This window comes from Rhinatrema bivittatum, chromosome 12 (assembly GCF_901001135.1).
Source record: "Rhinatrema bivittatum chromosome 12, aRhiBiv1.1, whole genome shotgun sequence".
Lineage (NCBI taxonomy): Eukaryota > Metazoa > Chordata > Amphibia > Gymnophiona > Rhinatrematidae > Rhinatrema > Rhinatrema bivittatum.
In genome coordinates this window covers 11391194-11409169 of record NC_042626.1, presented here as the reverse complement: position 1 = coordinate 11409169, position 17976 = coordinate 11391194, and the positions used below count along the sequence as shown (strand labels likewise).

The 17976-nt window shown below is 48.8% G+C and overlaps 1 protein-coding gene across 4 annotated transcripts in view; it reads right to left on the bottom strand.

Moving 5' to 3' along the window:
* Positions 1–17976, bottom strand: part of SYCP1 (synaptonemal complex protein 1) — a 345552-nt gene that overhangs the window by 123903 nt on the left and 203673 nt on the right. For all 4 annotated transcript variants that reach the window (XM_029573719.1, XM_029573718.1, XM_029573720.1 and 1 more), the window contains exons 19-20: positions 17536–17653; positions 5084–5154 (exon numbers count right to left, since the gene is read on the bottom strand). In XM_029573719.1, the coding sequence (XP_029429579.1) occupies positions 5084–5154; positions 17536–17653 (189 nt within the window). The remainder of the gene's footprint in view (positions 1–5083; positions 5155–17535; positions 17654–17976) is intronic.

Sequence of the window (17976 nt, the reverse complement as noted above, 5' to 3'; positions counted from 1 at the left end):
CATTTTTTAAAACCCGTTGCCATTATGAAGGCCGGACAGCCGTCGACGGCCTTCTGACAGAAAAAATTTAGTTTTAACCAGAATCGACCGGAAAAACCCCCAGTACTCATCGGCCGGTGAAGATAGGGAGACCCCCTATGAAGGGAATGAAATGAGAAATTTTAAACTTTTCTCCAAGTATGTTGTGTGAGAAAACTCACACAGGGCTCCTTCACCGCGATGCTAACTGCAGCGTGGAAAAACGAAGACTGAAGGGAGATCCCTGTGGCTCGAGGGATCATGGCATGCTGGGCATGCTCAGTGGACTCAGCGTGCCAGTCAAAGGTTTCTAGAAACTTTGACAGAAAGTTTTCCGTGATAGGGCTCCGTCCAGTAACATCACCCATATGTGAGGACTATCATCCTGTTTGTCCTGGGATAAAACAATTTATCATTGGTTGTCATTATGTCATGCTTGTGCAAAGAAAACAATAGATAATGCTCTGATGGACAGAAGGAGCTTCATCATACTCAACTAGGCCCTAACAAGTAATAAGGCTTCTTTAGCTTCCTATATGTAGCAAATTTAATCTACCATTTTTTTATTGATGAATCACTTGCTACTGTGAAAATCACAAAGTATAAATTACAATTCAGTAGTTAATTTCTTACCTGCTAATTTCTTTTCCATTAGTCCTGCTATACCAGTCTAGCCCTGATAAGTTGATTATTTCCCCCTACCAGCGGATGGAGGCAGACAACACTGTTTTCCTCTGTGACATCACATCCACTACTTAGGTTGTGGTGCTAGCAAAAGGAATTCAGTATCTTTCTGACAAAGCTTTGGATCAGACCCCATCAATTGCAGAAGAATCAAATATCAACCAGAAAAACCTAAGAAGTTTCCCTGTGACCTACAACAAAGGAAGGGAACAAACAACAATTCCAAAAAAGGAAAAGGCCAAAACTGCCCTAAATCGGTAATCACATCCTGAAAATATGCAGCCTTCTTCTCAGGTGAGTCCTGGACTGGTGTAGCAGGACTAATAGAAAGGAAATTAGCAGGTAAGAGAATTTCTCCTTCCATCTCGTCCCGCTACACCAGTACAGCCCTGACAAATGAGAAGTACCAAACCTTCAGTTACTTGGGCAGGAGGAAGCAACAATTGCCCAAAGATCCCCAGCTTCCTCTCATGTCAGCACATCAGCTGATAATGATTTACAAAGGTATTCAGGAAAATATTGGATGGCGCAAACACATGCACCTCCACCCAGGATGCAGACTGCACCCTAGTAGAGTGCGCACACAGCAATTCTGGAGGCTTCTTTCCCTTTAGCAAATAAGCCAGATCAATAGTCTCCTTTATTCAGTGAGCCAGAGTAGCCTTAGAGGCTACTTCCCCTTTATTTGGACCTCCAAATAGGACAAACAATTTGTTTGACTTGAGGAAAGCATTAATGACCTCCAAATACTGCAAAAATACTGTGAACGCGCAATCTCCCTCGCCAGCCCCAAACTCTGGAATACACTACCGACCGAAATAACATTACAACCCAGCCTGAAAACATTTAAGAAGGAACTGAAAACCTGGCTGTTTACCAAAGCCTATCAAGACAGACAATGACACTCTTATATCGCCCCCTCCATTCCTTTTTGACAGCACCATACCATTCTTTATGGTAATAACATTACGCTTATGTTATGTTATTACAATTTTATTATGTAAACTGCACCATTTACGCTGATTTTTTGTTACACCAATTCTATTATGTGAACTGCACCAATACCTCACTTTTACTACAATGTTTGTACCATGTTTTTATGATTGTTAAATAGATGGAAACTTGTAAACCGTTGTGATGGCAAAACCGAACGATGGTATATAAAACTCTATAAATAAAAAAATAAAAATAAAATAAGCTTCCGCACAACCAAGCACCTGATTCTCCGGCCCACACTCCTCTCAGAAAAACTCTAGAAAGGAAATTGTCTGATTGATACTCCATGACCACAGGCCCTTGAGCCAAGAGAACCCATATGAAGTCTGGTGGAAAAGGTGTAGAAAGTTTGACTAGAGGTGCAGTAGCTAAGTCTTTACTCTGTAAGGGACCAATGGGTTGTCTAGCTATGCGAAGGTCATAGTGCACCTATTACAAACCATAGGCCTGTAACATTGTTAAGATATATCACCTCTGACCAAACAATGGCCTTTCCCTGGGGCTCTGGCACCGAATGCTAACATAACATAAGTCTTCAGTCAGAGGGCTACTTGAAAATGACATAAAGTTCTAGGTGTGTTTTATCTATAGGGAGCACAATTGTGCAGCTGCAGGTGTCCAAGGCATAGTGTACATGGAGAGCCTGTGTGATGTTAAGGGCAAGTTACACTAATCACCCCACAAGACTTAATATTGGGCCCCTTACTTGGGTCCTCACTCCACCTAAAAGGCTATATGGTGAGTGTATTTGAAATATCCTAGATTTGCTCTGTATTCAATGGCAAGCAGACCTAACTGTACAAGCCACTTGTTATATCATCAATGCTGTTACATTCCCCCCCCCCCCCCCCCCCCCACCCATGTCCATGCCATTTACTGCAAACACATAGGTAGAGATGGAATAGAGAAAGAAGCATCTCTTTTACCTATGAGCCAACCGTCACAGTAGAGGCCATCCTTAAAGTTTTCATACAGGCCTGATTGCCTAAGTATAAAGGAATCGTGCGTGGCTCTCGGGTACCTGACCACCACGTTGAGGATGCGCATTCAAATGTCACAGACTTGCACGTTGAGGGAGTAGAAGCGCTTTCTGTTGCGGAAGATCGCCTCCCTGTCACAGGGTGGGATGATGGCTACGTGAGTGCAGTCAATAGCTCCCAAAACATTTGGAAAGAAAGCTATGGCATAAAAGCCTCTCTTCAATTCCATCAAGTCCTGCCTGTCCCAAGGAAATGCTATGTAGCAATTCATGCGGTCAGATACAGCTGTTATGACTTGGTCCAGACAGCAGGAAAAAATGGTTTGGGACATTCCCCTCATGACCCCTACTGTCGTTTGGAAAGAGCCGGAAAGATGCACTCCCTGTAACTCCTCTGCCATGCTCGCCTGCATGCCATGGGCCCCGACCCTCTCCCTGAGGGGCCAGTGGCTCGGGCTCCGGTGCAGGGTCTTTCCTAGGAGGGGTTGGAACTTCCTTTGCCTGTTCTTGTGGTTGTTGTTGTTCTTGTTGCTGTCTGCAGAGAGCCTCCTGAAGCATCCAGTATCCCCCAACAAATAAACTTGCCACAAACATTATGGGTTTAGGAAGACTGGTCAGGTAACAACAGGTGTTTTTATTGGTCCAGGAGGGCCTAGTAGGAGTGTCTGATAGAATATCTCTTTTTATTGTGTGCAATAACTGATCCTTGATAACAGCCGCGGGTGCGCAATAAACATTTTTTCCCCTTGCACCGCAAAAAAAAAGGTGTAGTTATTTCTGTTTTAGTGTGCGTTACGCTATTGCAGATTGCGGTAGGAATTCTTAATTTGCATTAATTCTTCCCACATGCATACTAAATTTAAAATTTGCATGCTAACTTGCGTTGCATTATTTATCGCACACACAACATACATTAGACCCCATTTAATGCACATTCAGGCCCTATCGTACTTTGATGAATGACCCAGTTAGCTGGCTAAGTCTACTCAAGCCAAAGAGATGTCCTATAGTTAGTTGGCTATAGTTAGCCAGCTATATTCAATAATGAATATACTTCCAAAGTCAGCCAAATAAATTTATCCCGCCAACTTTGCTATCTGGACTGTGTCTCAGTATGGACTTCTTTATGTTCTACCTCAGGCCCTGCGATCAGCCAATAAGAAGCAATTCATAATTCCTTATTTTATAAATTATAGACTACAAACAAGAAGTCAGTCCTTTTTAGTTGCTGGCCTCCCACTCTGGAACAGCCTTTCTTCTTGCCTCAGACAAGAATCTGGCTTATCTTGAAAGAAACTGAAAATTGCTTTATTTGCAGGTTTGTACTTAAATCCTCATCTCTATTTTCACTGTTCCATAGCTTTTTTTTTTAAATGATTTTATTGATGATATTTTTTAATGTAACATTGCTGTTATTTTAATTGTCATGGATGGTTTGGTTTATCTCAATGTTTTATGCTGTTATTGTAATCCACCTTGTGCAATGTAATGTTTTATTGTTATGTTGATGGCTTTGTGTGTTTTATGAATGTGTTCACTGTAAACCACACTGAATCATGAGAAGATGTGGTATATAAGATTTTTAACTAAATAATTGGATTAGCATAGAATAGAAATATTTAAATTAAATAAATATTTTGTAAAGATGATGCAGGGCTCCATATTGAGGACAATTTGTGATGTATTTTTATTCAGAATGATGAATTAAGCTAGATGTTAATTGCATTAGTGCTGATTCTTAAAAAGCTAACCCATCATAAATAAACTCCCTGTTTCTGATCTGCAACAAATCCATAAAGACCACTAATAACTCAGAAGTCAAAGGTTAGCAAATCTATTACAGTTTTCCACAGTAGGTATATGTAATGAAGCATTAATTGCACCTGATTATTGGTTTTTGATTTGGTGATATTCTGCATTTTAATAAATATTTACTACAAATTACAGAGTGCTATTATGCTTCTAAAATGGAAAACGAAATGGAAATTGCACTTTACAAAACTGGTACCAAGCTCGGGATATCCTAATGTATGCCACAGTTTTCTTGGCGATGATTTGTTGTAATCATTTTATGAATGGTTAATATAACAAAACTATGCTACTTAAAAGGGAGAAATATCAAATAAAGCTCATCTAAATATGCACTCTACATACTGTATACTGCACTGTTTAAATTCAGCTCCTTTGACTTTTTGACCAAGAGCATCATTGCATATTTTGGGAATCTTTCTTTTGGAAACCTATCCATATTAATGCTCCTTTGAATGGAAATTCAGATATCATTCTGAACATAAATTATTTAAGTCCTCCTGTTGCACTCAGGTTACACTTCTTTCAAAAAACATTTGTACCAATTTATGGTGAAGTGTTACTTGCTGATCTAATAACAAATACAAATTTCCTTGCCTTAGCTGATTTTTTATTACTTTTAGAGTTTCTATTTCCATCTTAGCCGTCTCTTCATTTTGCTTACTTGCCTAAAACACAAAAGAAGAATGTTAGACTCTTGTACAAAATATTATCCTGGATTTCAAATAGTCATAACAATTCTCAGAAATACGCTCATTTTCTTGCCAATCGGGTTTTATGATTTATGTTTATGTCTAGTTTGTGTTATGTTAATTTTTTAATTAATTGCTTACGTTCTTCTCTGTAAACTGCTTTGTAACCTTTTGGTAGAGGCGTTTAATAAATAAATACATAAATAAAGGGATCAGTTTTCAAAGGGTTTAGGCTCCTAGAGGTCCATATTCAGACACAGTCCGGCTAGCAAAGTTAGCCGAATAAACTTATTTGGCTAACTCTGGAGGTATATTCGATACTGAAACTGCACTATTGAATACAGCCAGCTATCTTAAGTTAGCCGCCTAACTATAGCTGCCTAACTTTAGGACAGCTCTTTGGCCCGACCAGACTTAGCCAGCAAAATCATCTGGCTATCTCTGAATATTGGAGTTACCCAGTTAACTTAGCCAGCTAACTCAACTCCTCCCGGTTATACCTCCAGAACACATGGAACTTAGGTGGCTAAATTCTAGCTTATTAGGCAGCTAGAATTTAGTCAGATATGTGCCCAGATACTCATTTAGCTGGCTAACTTCTGAGCGACAGAGCAGTCTCCCTGCTCTTGATTTGTTCTGGATTTCAGTGGATCGCTGTTTACAGTGGTGGTCATTTTGAGATTTTTCTTAACTTCTGAGTTAGCCAGCTAAATTCTTGTGAATATGGACCTGACACTTTTGGAGTTAGGCTCTTAATGTGGCAAAAGTATGCAGGGATGTCCATGTGGCGGCCCTGCAAATCTCTTGCGGAGAAACCGATTGACTCTCCGCCCAGGAAGTGGCTTGAGAACGCAACGAATGAGCCTTTAGGGCCTCCGGAACTACCCGACCTTGGCAAAGATAGGCCGAGGAAATCGCCTCCTTCAACCACCGCGCAATAGTGGTCTTAGAAGCTGGTTTTCCCCGATTGGGACCACTCCAGAAGACAAAAAGGTGGTCGGAGACCCGAAAGTCATTGGTGACCTGGAGATACCGGAGTAGAACTCGTTTGACATCAAGTTTACGAAGATCGCCTTCTGCAGTACCTGCAATCTCCTCTGGGGAGAATGCTGGAAGCTCCACTGACTGGTTGACATGGAAGGTGGAGACAACCTTCGGCAAGAAAGAAGGCACCATCTTGAGAGAAATACCTGAATCGGAGAAACGCAAGAAAGCTTCCCAACAGGACAATGCTTGGATCTCGGAAACCCGCCAAGCCGAGGAGATAGAAACAAGAAAAACTGTTTTGAGCGTGAGGTCCTTTACCGTAGCTTGACGGGGAGGTTCGAACGGGGCAGCACAGAGGGCCCGGAGGACCACATTAAGACTCCACGACGGGCAAGTAATGCGAGCGGACGGACGTAGGTGCTTGACTCCTTTCAGGAACCGAACCATGTCCGGGTGGCCCGCTAGGGGATGACCCTCGGCCCGTCCAAGGAGAGAGCCGAGAGAGGAAACTTGCACGCACAAGGAACTGAAGGAAAGGCCCTTGGAGAGACCCTTCTGTAGAAAAGAAAGAACCAACGAGACCGGGGCGGAGCGTGCCGAGACACCCGACTCCTCACAAACAGTCTCAAAGACCTTCCAAACGTGCACGTACGCTAAAGAAGTCAACTGCTTCCGGGCTCGCAGCAAAGTAGAGATAACCTCCTCCTTATAGCCCTTACGCCTCAGGCGTCTCCGTTCAAAAGCCAGGCCGCTAGACAAAAGCCTGGTCGAAAAATATGAGCCCCTGCCGAAGTAGACGAGGAAGATGGCCTAGCCGGAGGGGTCCGTCCATCGCCAGGTTGACTAGATCCGCGAACCATGTTCTGCGAGGCCATTTGGGTGCTACCAGTACCACAGGCCCTCGGGTGTAGTTCTATTCTCCTGAGAACGTTTCCCACCAGAGGCCACGGAGGGAACACATACAGAAGGACGTCCGTGGGCCAAGAGAGAGCCAGAGCATCCACGCCCTCCGAACCACGCTCCCTCCAGCGGCTGAAGAACCAATTTGCCTTAGCTTTGCGCAAGGTCGCCATGAGGTCCAGGTTAGGGGGACCCCACATGTCGACGATCCGATCCATGGCTTCTTCCGAGAGTTCCCACTCTCCCGGATTGAGCGATTGACAACTGAGAAAAATCAGCCTGAACATTCTCCTTGCCCGTGATGTGGGAGGCCGCCAGGCAATCCAGATGTCGTTCCACCCAGTCGAAGAGACGGCTGGTTTCTAGTGCCCCCTTGACGGCTGATGTAAGCCAGGGTGGTGGAGTTGTCGGAAAGAACCCTCACCACTTTGCTGTGTATTAGGGGCAGAAACTCCTGCAGAGCCAGACGCACCGCCCGGGCCTCCAACCGATTGATGTGCCAGCGAGTCTGAACCGGCGACCAGATTCCCTGAGTGGACTGAGACAGGCAGACCGCACCCCAGCCCGAGAGACTGGCGTCCGTGGTTACTATCGTCCACTGTGGGGATTGGAGAGGCATTCCCCAGAGAAGATGAGGAAGCGAGAGCCACCACTGCAAGGCGGCGACGGTAGAGTCCAAAAGAGGACTATGTGAAACTGTTCCGACACCGGCTGCCAACGGGATAGTGAAGCTTTCTGTAACGGTCGCATATGAGCAAAAGCCCAGGGAACTAGGTCGATGGTGGAAGCCATGGAACCTAAGACCTGCAGGTAGTCCCAGGCCGTTGGAAGAGGCAGCGAGAGCAGATTCCGAACCTGGTTGATCAACTTGAGGGCCTGCGCACGAGGCAAGAATACCTTTCCTACTCGAGTGTCAAAGTGGGCTCCTAGGAACTCTAACACCTGGGAGGGCTGAAGCTTGCTCTTGGAAAGATTCACTATCCAACCGAGAGACGCAAGGAGAGTTAATACCCGATCCACCGCCTGTCTGCAAAGATCCTCCAACTTGGCCCTTACAAGCCAGTCGTCCAGATAGGGGTGGACTAGGACTCCTTCCCGGCGAAGGGCCGCCGCCACCACCACCATCATGACCTTGGTGAAGGTGCGTGGTGTGGTCGCGAGGCTGAAAGGCAGCGCCCGAAACTGGAAATCCCGGTTGAGGATGTGGAAGCGAAAATATGTCTGGTAATTGCAGTGAATCGGAATATGAAAGTATGCCTCTGTCAAATCAAGCGAGGCGAGGAACTCTCCAGGGCGAACCGCCGAGATGACCGCTCGCAAGGTTTCCATGTGAAAATGTGGTATCTTGATGGCCCGGTTGACCCTCTTGAGGTCTAAGATCGACCGAAAAGCCCCGTCCTTCTTGGGAACCACGAAGTAAATAGAATACTGGCCTGCGCCGAGCTCCTCTTTCAGAACCGGGACAACTGCGCCCAGACTCAGAAGTCTGACGAGGGTTTGCTCTACCGCCTCCTGCTTGAGACGACCGCATGGGGAGAATACGAAGAGATCCGGTAGGTCGTGAACAAAATCGAAAACGTAACCGTCTCGGACAATGTCGAGGACCCACTGGTCTGACGTAATTTTGACCCACTCCTCGAAGAACAGGGAGAGGCGACCGCACAGAAAGGGGACCGAGGAATGGGTCAACTGAACTTCATTGTGTGACAGGCTTAGGGATGGGGCGCTGAGACTGGCCCTCACGAAAGGAGCAACACCCACGAAAGGGCTGAGACCAAGAAGAATAACCCCTAGAGGAGCCACCGCGTCCGCGGGACGTATACCTCCTCTGTCCCCAGAAGCGAGGACGGGAGGGCGAAAAGGATCGAGATTGTTTCGGACGGTCCTCCGGAAGCTTATGAACCTTATTTTCCCCCAAGGAGTCAATAAGCTTCTCAAGGTCCTCTCCAAAAAGCAACTTACCTTTGAAAGACAACGTGCCTAGCCGTGCCTTGGAGGACGGGTCGGCCGACCAATTGCGCAGCCAGAGGAGCCGTCTAGCGGATACCGCCGAGATCATCGCCTTCACCTGGATGCGGAGTAGGTCGTAAAGCGCATCAGCCCCATAAGCGATAACGGCTTCCAGACGTTCAGCCTGCTCCGCCTCTGCAGACGGGAGGTCCTGGGTGCCGAGTAATTGTTCAACCCACCTGAGACCTGCCTGCTGCATGAGACTGCTGCAGATAGTCGCTCGGACCCCCAGGGCCAGGACTTCAAATATACGTTTCAGATGGGCCTCGAGCTTACGGTCCTGTCCGTCCTTCAGAGCCGTCGATCCCACCACAGGGATAGTGGTGTGCTTGGTGACCGCCGAGACTGAGGAGTCCACGGTGGGGATCTTCAACATGTCTAAGCATTCCTCCAGGAGGGGGTAGAGCTTATCCATAGCCCGCCCCACCCAGAGTCCCGCTTCAGGAGCCTCCCATTCACGCAAGAGCAGCAACTTGTGCATAGGATGAAAGGGAAAAGCGCTTGCCGGAGCCCTGAGTCCTGCCAGGACTGGGTCCATATTCTTGGGAAAGGAGGCCATAAGGGTATCCGCATGGGGACCCTCCAGCCCCAATTACTGGAGGACAAAGGGGATGAGGGGCTCCAACTCCTCACGCTGAAACATGCAGAGAACACTAGGATTGTCCCCCTCCAGGGGTGGGAGGGCTCTCGCTGTGTTTAAAAAAGGATTGGATAAGTTCTTGGAGGAGAAATCCATTACCTGCTATTAAGTTCACTTAGAGAATAGCCACTGCCATTAGCAATGGTAACATGGAATAGACTTAGCTTTTGGGTACTTGCCAGGTTCTTATGGCATGGATTGGCCACTGTTGGAAACAGGATGCTGGGCTTGATGGACCCTTGGTCTGACCCAGTATGGCATTTTCTTATGTTCTTATGTTCTAATGCTAAATCTGAAGTGGGATCAGGATCCGGAATAACTGGGGCCACCGGGGGTTCAGGGATGGAGGCCACCCCCGGAACCACCCGCACAGACCCCGGAGGTTCTGCGGCAGGGCAAACAGGTAACGGCGCGGGGCGCGGAATTTTCGCCAGGGGGGGGGCCAGGGGAAGAGTCCTCCTCCTCCTCCTGCAAGCTAGCCAAATAGGATTTATGCAGGAGGAGGACAAATTCTGAGGAAAAACGAGCCTTGGGTTTCCCGTGGGGGGGGGGGGCGAGGGGGGGTCAGGGATCACATCCTGGGGGTCTTTGCCAATCCGGGAACGGCCTGGTCATGCGCTGGGGGTTCCGTCCCCGGGCTAAATTTGCCTGCCCTGCCGAGGAGGAGCCTTCCCCACCCAGCAGGCAGGCTGAGCAGAGCCTCTTGCTCGATAGGCATGACGAGGGCTCCCCACAAGCTAGGCAGGCTGCTGGCCGCGGCATCCTCAGTGAAGAGGAGCCGCGCGCTGAAGAAAAAAAAGTTAAAAATAGAAATGATTGGCAGCCCTGCCAGCAGGAGCGGAGGCAGGGGAGTGAAGCCTGCACGCTCCTGTCTGTCTGGCTGCCGGTTGGAGGTTTTAAGTATTCTTATTTATTTATTTATTTATTTTTAAACCCAAAACTGAGCACAACAATGGAGCACTATGCTCCCTAGGCAGCCGCGGGAGGGGGGGAGACGAACGACTGGACCACCAGCCTTGGTCCCCACATCTGGAAGCAATCACAGACTCAGGCTATGCACAGCACAAGGGGCAAAGCCCCCCTGAGTCCGGCAAGAGCCAGGAGACGGGACCGTCTCCCGCACAGACTAAAAATTAAACTCTTTTTTTTTTTTTTATTTGAATTCCTAAGGAATAAGTACTTGCTTGATCCCAGAAGAAAAAAGAAGGCTGACTAGCCTAAATCAGGAGACCGAAGGGTGAGCTGATCCACCTGCTGGAGACAGACAAATACTGAAGGGCTGCAGTAGGCTCTGTCCTCATATAGGATACCCTTTCAGTTTTGGTCTGTCTCCACCTGCTGGAAAGGAGGCTCAACCCACGGTCTGGACTGATCCAGGTACTTACAGGGAATGAGCTTTTAAGCCTTCCGGCACAGGCCGACCCTTACAGATGTAAGCCGACGCAATGGCCTCCTTTAACCAACGCACGATAGTGGCTTTGGAAGCCTTCTTACCTTTATTTGGCCCACTCCACAGAACAAACAAGAGGTCAGAGACCCAGAACTCATTTGTAACCTGAAGGTAACGCAGCAAGACCCGTTTCACATCAAGGCGCCGCAGATCACTGGAGGATTCAAGTGCTTGGCTCCCTTGAGGAAACGGATGACATCCGGATGAGCCGCCATTGCATAACCGTCAATGGTGCCTAAGAGGGAACCAAGAGCAGAGACCTGCACTCGCAAGGAACTGAACGACAACTCCTTGGCGAGACTGTTCTGGAGAAAAGAAAGGACCTGGGAAACTGGAGCCTTACGAGCCGAGATACCCAAAGCGACACAAGCATTTTCAAAAACCTTCCATATTCGGACTGCTCGAGCTTCCAGTCGATTGATGTGCCAGCGAGATTGGGTCGGAGACCAATACCCCTGAGCAGACTGGGTCTGGCATACAGCTCCCCAGCCAGAGAGGTTGACGTCCGTTGTTACCACAATCCACTGCGGCGTCAGAAGGGACATTCCCTTCTGAAGATGGGCAGGCGATAGCCACCACTGCAGTTCTGCGACGGTAGACTCAGAGAGCGGCAGGGGCGTCTGAAACTGTTCTGATACCGGTTTCCAGAGGGATAGCAAGGCTTTCTGTAACTACCCCCGATTGAGCTGGATGTTCATTGGGATGCGGATACGGCACTGCTCTCTGCATTGGTGGAGGGGTGGAAGGGAATTGGGGCCGGAGGGTGCTGGAAGCCAATAGTGACGGGGGAGGGGGAGAAAAAAAGGGGGGGGGGGAAGATTAAAAAAAAAAAAAGGATAAACTGCGTAGCTTGCTGGGCAGACTGGATGGGCCGTTTGGTCTTCTTCTGCCGTCATTTCTATGTTTCTATATATGTTTCTATGTAACGGACGCATATGCGCATAAGCCCAGGGGACCAGATTGATAGTGGAGGCCATGGACCCCAGAACCTGGAGATAATCCCAGGCCGTTGGCAGGGCAAGAGAGAGAAAATTGCGCACTTGGCCCCTGAGTTTGAGCGATCGGTCCTCCGGAAAAAACACCCTGCCTACTCGAGTGTCGAATCGCGCCCCCAGGAATTCCAATGTCTGGGAGGGTTGAAGCATGCTCTTGGGAAAGTTGACCCACCCCAGAGAGGTCAGGCACGACAGGACCTTGCTGACCGCCAGCTGGCAAAGAGACTTTGATTTGGCCCGGATGAGCCAATCGTCCAGGAAAGGGTGGACTAGGACTCCGTCTCGACGCAGGGTGGCCGCCAATGCCACCATTACCATGGTGAAAGTGCGCAGCGCCGTGGCAAGACCGAAGGGGAGTGCTCGAAACTGAAAATGTTGGCCCAGTATCTCGAACCACTGGTGATCGCAGCGAATTGGGATGTTTTAGTAGGCCTCCGTCAGATCAAGCGAGGCCAAGAATTCTCCAGATCGAACTGCCGCTATCACCGCCCTCAAGGTTTCCATCCGAAAATGGGGAACCTTGAGAGCCCGGATGACACGCTTGAGATCCAAAATTGGACGAAAGGAGCCCTCCTTTTTGGGCATGACGAAGTAGATGGAATATTGGTCGGACCCTTGTTCTTCCACTGGGACTGGGACTATGGCCCCCAATTCCAGCAGCCTGCGCAGGGTCTGTTCGACCACAGGCCTCTTTCGACTTCCGCAGGGGGAGATCAGGTGAAGATCTGGCAGGTCTCAAGCAAATTCTAACGCGTAGCCTTTTTCTATCACCTCTAGGACCCACTGATTCGTCTTTATGGTGGCCCATTCCCCGAGAGATTGGGACAGTCGTCCACCTAAGTCTCGAATGGAGGAATGAGCTGGCCCCATCTCACTGAAAGGAGGACTTGGTGACCGAGTGTTGCTGGCTACTATCCCTGAAAGGCCGACGTCCCCGAAAGGAATGAGGCCAGGATTGAGATCGGGAAGCACTACCCCTCAGGAACGAGCCCCTTGCCCTGGTGGAAAAACGGTGTTGCCCCCTAAATCTAGTGCAAGAGGGTAAGAAGGACTTAGACTGTTTCGGGCGGTCCTCCGGCAAATTATGAACCTTATTTTCTCTCAGGGATTTGATAAGTTGCTCTAGGTCCTCCCCAAAAAGCGCAATTGGGATCCCTTCCCTTGAAGGGAAGGGATCCCAATTGCGCTTTGGAAGAGGCGTCCGCAGACCAATTTCTCAGCCAGAGGAGGTGCCTGGCCGAGACCATGAAGACCATTGCCTTGGCTTGCACTCAGAGAAGATCGCACAGGGCGTCTGCCCCATACGCAATAGCTCCCTCCAAGCGATCTGCCTGCTCCGCCTCTGCAGACGGGAGGGCTTGGGTGCTGAGTAATTGTTGAACCCACCTGAGGCTTGCCCGCTGCCATGAGACTGCCGCAGATTGTCGCCCGAACTCCCAAGGACAGGACCCCAAATATGTGTTTCAGGTAAAATTCCAACTTGCGGTCCTGGACATCCTTCAGAGCCATGACAGAGAAATCTACCTTGGGCATCTTAAGTAGATTCAAGCAGGCCTCAGGAAGGGGGTAGAGCTTGTCCATAGCCCTCCCCACTCGGAGTCCCGCCTCAGGGGACTCTCATTCCCTAAGGAGCATCAACTTATGCATAGGGTGAAAAGGAAAAATACATGGAAGAGCCCTAAGTCCCGCCAGGACCAGGTCCATGTTGGCAGGCATTGCGGCCGTAACCGTATCCGCCGGGGGCAACTCAATTCCCAGTTCCTGCAAAATGAAGAGAATGAGCGGTTCTAGTTCCTCCTTTTGAAATAAGCGTAGCACCCGAGGATCGTCCCCCTCGGGGGGGGGGGGGGGGGGTTAGGAAGCAGTGGGTCAACATCCAGATCTGGAATTGGGACCGGCGGCGGCTGTGGTGGATCCGGAGGCGGCGGGATCCCCGGGACCACCCTAACCGAGCCCTGGCCCTCCGGCGCCTTCGGAGGAGAAATTCACTGGTTTTTTGATGGGGGGGTTCAGGGATGGATCTTCCTCCTGCTGTAAGCTGGCTAAATAGGACTTGTGCATAAGAAGCACAAACTCCGCGGAGAAACAAGACTTATTCCCGGGGGGGGGGGGGGGGGGGGGAGAAATGTCAGGCACCCTCTCCGGAGCTCAAATCCGGAGGAGAAACTAAAAAATCGGGCTCACCTTCCTCCTGCACATCCGATTCTGCATTTGAGCCTGCTTCCAAGATGGCTGCCGTTCCTGCGGTTTTCCGGGCTGGGAACGGCCTGGCCACGCAGCAGGGAACTCTCCCCCGGGTCGCTGTGGGCGAGGGGATCGATGAGGGACCCTCCCCACCTGGTAGGCACCCTGAACAGAGGCCTCCGCGAGAAAAACGTGTGGCAGACTCTCCACATGCTTTACAGGCACTGGAACGCGACATCAGCGCTGAAGAAAAAAAAATTGCTACAAAAAGGAAAAACAGCTGAGTTGTGCAGGGCTGAAGTCGATCAGCGGAGGCAGCGACTGCATGCTGCCGGAGCTGTCCACAGTTCTTAAAAAAGTAACAAATACAGTCCTGCTTGAACTCGTTTTTGTTTTTTGGGGGTTTTTTTCAAACTGCTCAGCTAAGCCAGGGGAAAACACTGCCTGAGAGGGTACTGTTTTACAGTGGACAGCTATATGATGGGGGAGGGACTGGACCACCAGTATCACCCCAGATGGTCACCAGGAAAAAAAGGGCCTAGGATGGGCAAGTCCCCCCCCCCAATAGGCTCCCAGCAGAGCGAAGAGACCGAACAGTCTCTGTGAGGAAAAAAAGAGAGAAAACTTTCAAAGTCCTCTTTTTTTTAAAAATAAGAATTAAATACTTGCTTGATCCAGACCAAAAGAAAAGAAAATCCCCTCAGGGAAACTAAGGGAAGAAGAAGAAGGGGAACCATAGGTTCAGCTGCCTGCACCTGCTGGAGACAGACGAATACTGAAGGGGTATAGGATAGGCTCTGTCCTGATATAGGGTACGCTCACAGTTTTGGTCTGTCTCCACCTGCTGGACAGGAGGCTCAACCCAGGGTCTGGACTGATCCGGGTACGTACAGGGAACGAACCACTGAAAAACCTGACGAAGACACAAGAGGGAACCGAAGAGGGACACACATGCGAGAAAAAACCCGAAAACGATCAGCAAAAATTTTTCCAACAAATTTGTTTAACAAAGACCACAAGCTCAGTAACCACGAGGCAAAAGCTCCATGGAAAAAAAGAGAGACTGAAGGGGGACCCCGAATGGATGCATGGTATAGGGCATGCTGGACATGCCCAGTATGCCCAATCAAAGTTATAGAAACTTTGACATAAGTTTTCTGTGCCGGGCTCCATCAAATGATGTCACCCATATGCGAGGACTACCATCCTGCTTGTCCTAGGAGAAAAAATATATACTTCTAGATCAATGGTTCCCAAACCTTTTTGTTTTGTGGCACACCTGGCACAGGGGTCACTTTGTTGTGCCACACCATTCACTTCCCCATCATCACTTTCTCTTATCTTCCCTCTCCCCCCACCCCTTGGCATCATCAGCTTCTCCCTTTTCACTTCCCTCAGCATCATAATCATGCCTCTCCCCTGGAATCAACATCTTCTTCCCTTTCCTATCCCCATTCCCCTGGCATCATCAACATCACTTTCCTTCTCCCAAAATCTCTTCCCCCTCCTTCATATTATCATCAAATACCCTCTCCCTCACTCCCTGGCATCATCATCTTCTCTCTCTACCTCACCTCTGGCATCATCATCGCCACCTTCTCTTTCCTTCCATCTCTCTCCTACCACCATCATCCTCCCTCTCTTACCACCTCTGCCCCCACCCTTGCATCATCATCACCTTCCCTCTCCTTCCACTACTCTCCTGCACCCCCTTACATCATCACCTTCTCTCTCCACCTCCTCACCCCTGACATCATTATCATCAACATCACTACTTTCCCTTTCCTTCTACCCCTCTCCTCCACCCTCTGGCATTACCATCATCTCCTCCTCACCTCCAGCATCATCATTACCTTCCCTCTTCCTCCATCCCTCTTCCCCGCTCCCTGGCATCATAATCACCTTCCCTTTCCTCCACCTTCAAGCATCATCACCATCTCTTTCCCAACCCCTCACATCATCATCATTTTCCCTCTCCCTTCAACCCCCATCATCATCATCACCTCTCTCCCTCTTCTCCTCACCCCTTGGCATCATCTTCTTCCCTCTGCCTCCATCCCTATCCCTCACCTCTTGGCATCATCACCACCTTCCCGTCATCCCTCTCCCCCATCCCCAGGCATCATCATCACCTTCTACCACCTCTTCCCCATTCCCTTGCATCACCTTCCCTCTCCCTTTACCCCCCAACATCATCACCTTCCCTCTCCCCCTGACTTCATCTCCTTCCCTCTGCTTTCACCCCTCCCACTTTGGCATCATCATCACCTTCCCTATGCCTCCATCCTTCTCTTTCTATCCCCTGGCATCATCTCCTTCCATCTTACTCCACCCCTCTCCCTCACCCCCTGATGTCATCAATTTCCCTCTCTCTCCATCCCCTGGCATCATCGCTTTCTCTTCCTTCTCCTTCCACTCCCCATGCCAATAACCTTATGTTCCCTTTCCCTTCAACCCTGGCATTAGTTGCCCTCTCCCTCACTTTCTGCCATCATCATCTTCCCTCTCCTTCACCACCTGACATCATTACCTTCCCTCTCTCTCCACTCCTCTCCCCCACTGACATCATCATCAATTTTCTATTTCCCACACACCTGGCATCACCTTCCCTCAACCTCACTCCCTGGCATTATCACCTTCCCTCTCCTTCCACCTTCTTTCCCCACCCTCTTGAATCATCATCATCTTCCCTCTCCCTCTACCCTTCTCCCCAAAGCCCTGACATCATCAACTTCGCTGTCCCCCATCTCCTGTCATCATCATCTTCTCTTCCCTAACCCCCAACATACTGTGGCACATTCATCTGTCCCTTTCCCCACTCCACCCTCAATCCCTGAACAGCAAAAGTCTGGGAGCAAGCTTACCAAGTGCTACTTCTTCCTCCTTTGCCAGCCTCCTTCTGCAATCTGAATTGCAAGGGGACAGCAGGTTTCACAAGCCTAAAGAGCCTTGTGCAGTTTCTGTTGCACAGGGGAAGCAGAAGCAACTGCTAATAAGCTCTGTTCTCAGATGCCCCTGTAGGCAGAAGGACATTCTGCAGGCCAGGAGGGAAACAGGAAATGAGATTGCAGCTGTGGTACACCTGTACTCTAGCCACGTCACACTAGTTGGGAAATGCTGCTCTAGATGAATGTCCATGATTCCCGATTCAAACTGCTAAAATTCTGGGACAAATTTATTTATTGGCTTACCTTCAAACTGTTTTGAAGGTTCTTGACCTCAGTGAAAGCATTATCGATATCCTTTGCCATTTGTTCTTTTTCTAATAAAACTTTACTATAATCCACAGTTATTTCTTCATATTTCACCCTTTAGAAAAGAATAAAATGTCAAAGAAGAAATTAGTTTCAATATCTGATGTTCCAGCTTACTTTAATTAGTCACAGTCAATATGTACTATACACTAAGTGGTAGATTTTTAAAGGGTTGTGCGCGTCAAAACTGGGAGATACATATGTGACTTGGATGCACACGGACCGCACAGACTTTAAAAGGCCCGCAGCCACGCGCATATCTCCCAGTACCTGGATAATAAAGTTTTGGAAAAAGGGGGGTGAGATATGGGCATGGTCTGGGTGGAGCATGGGCAGGCTGGGACTACACCACGCAGTCAATTACACACACTTGCGCGT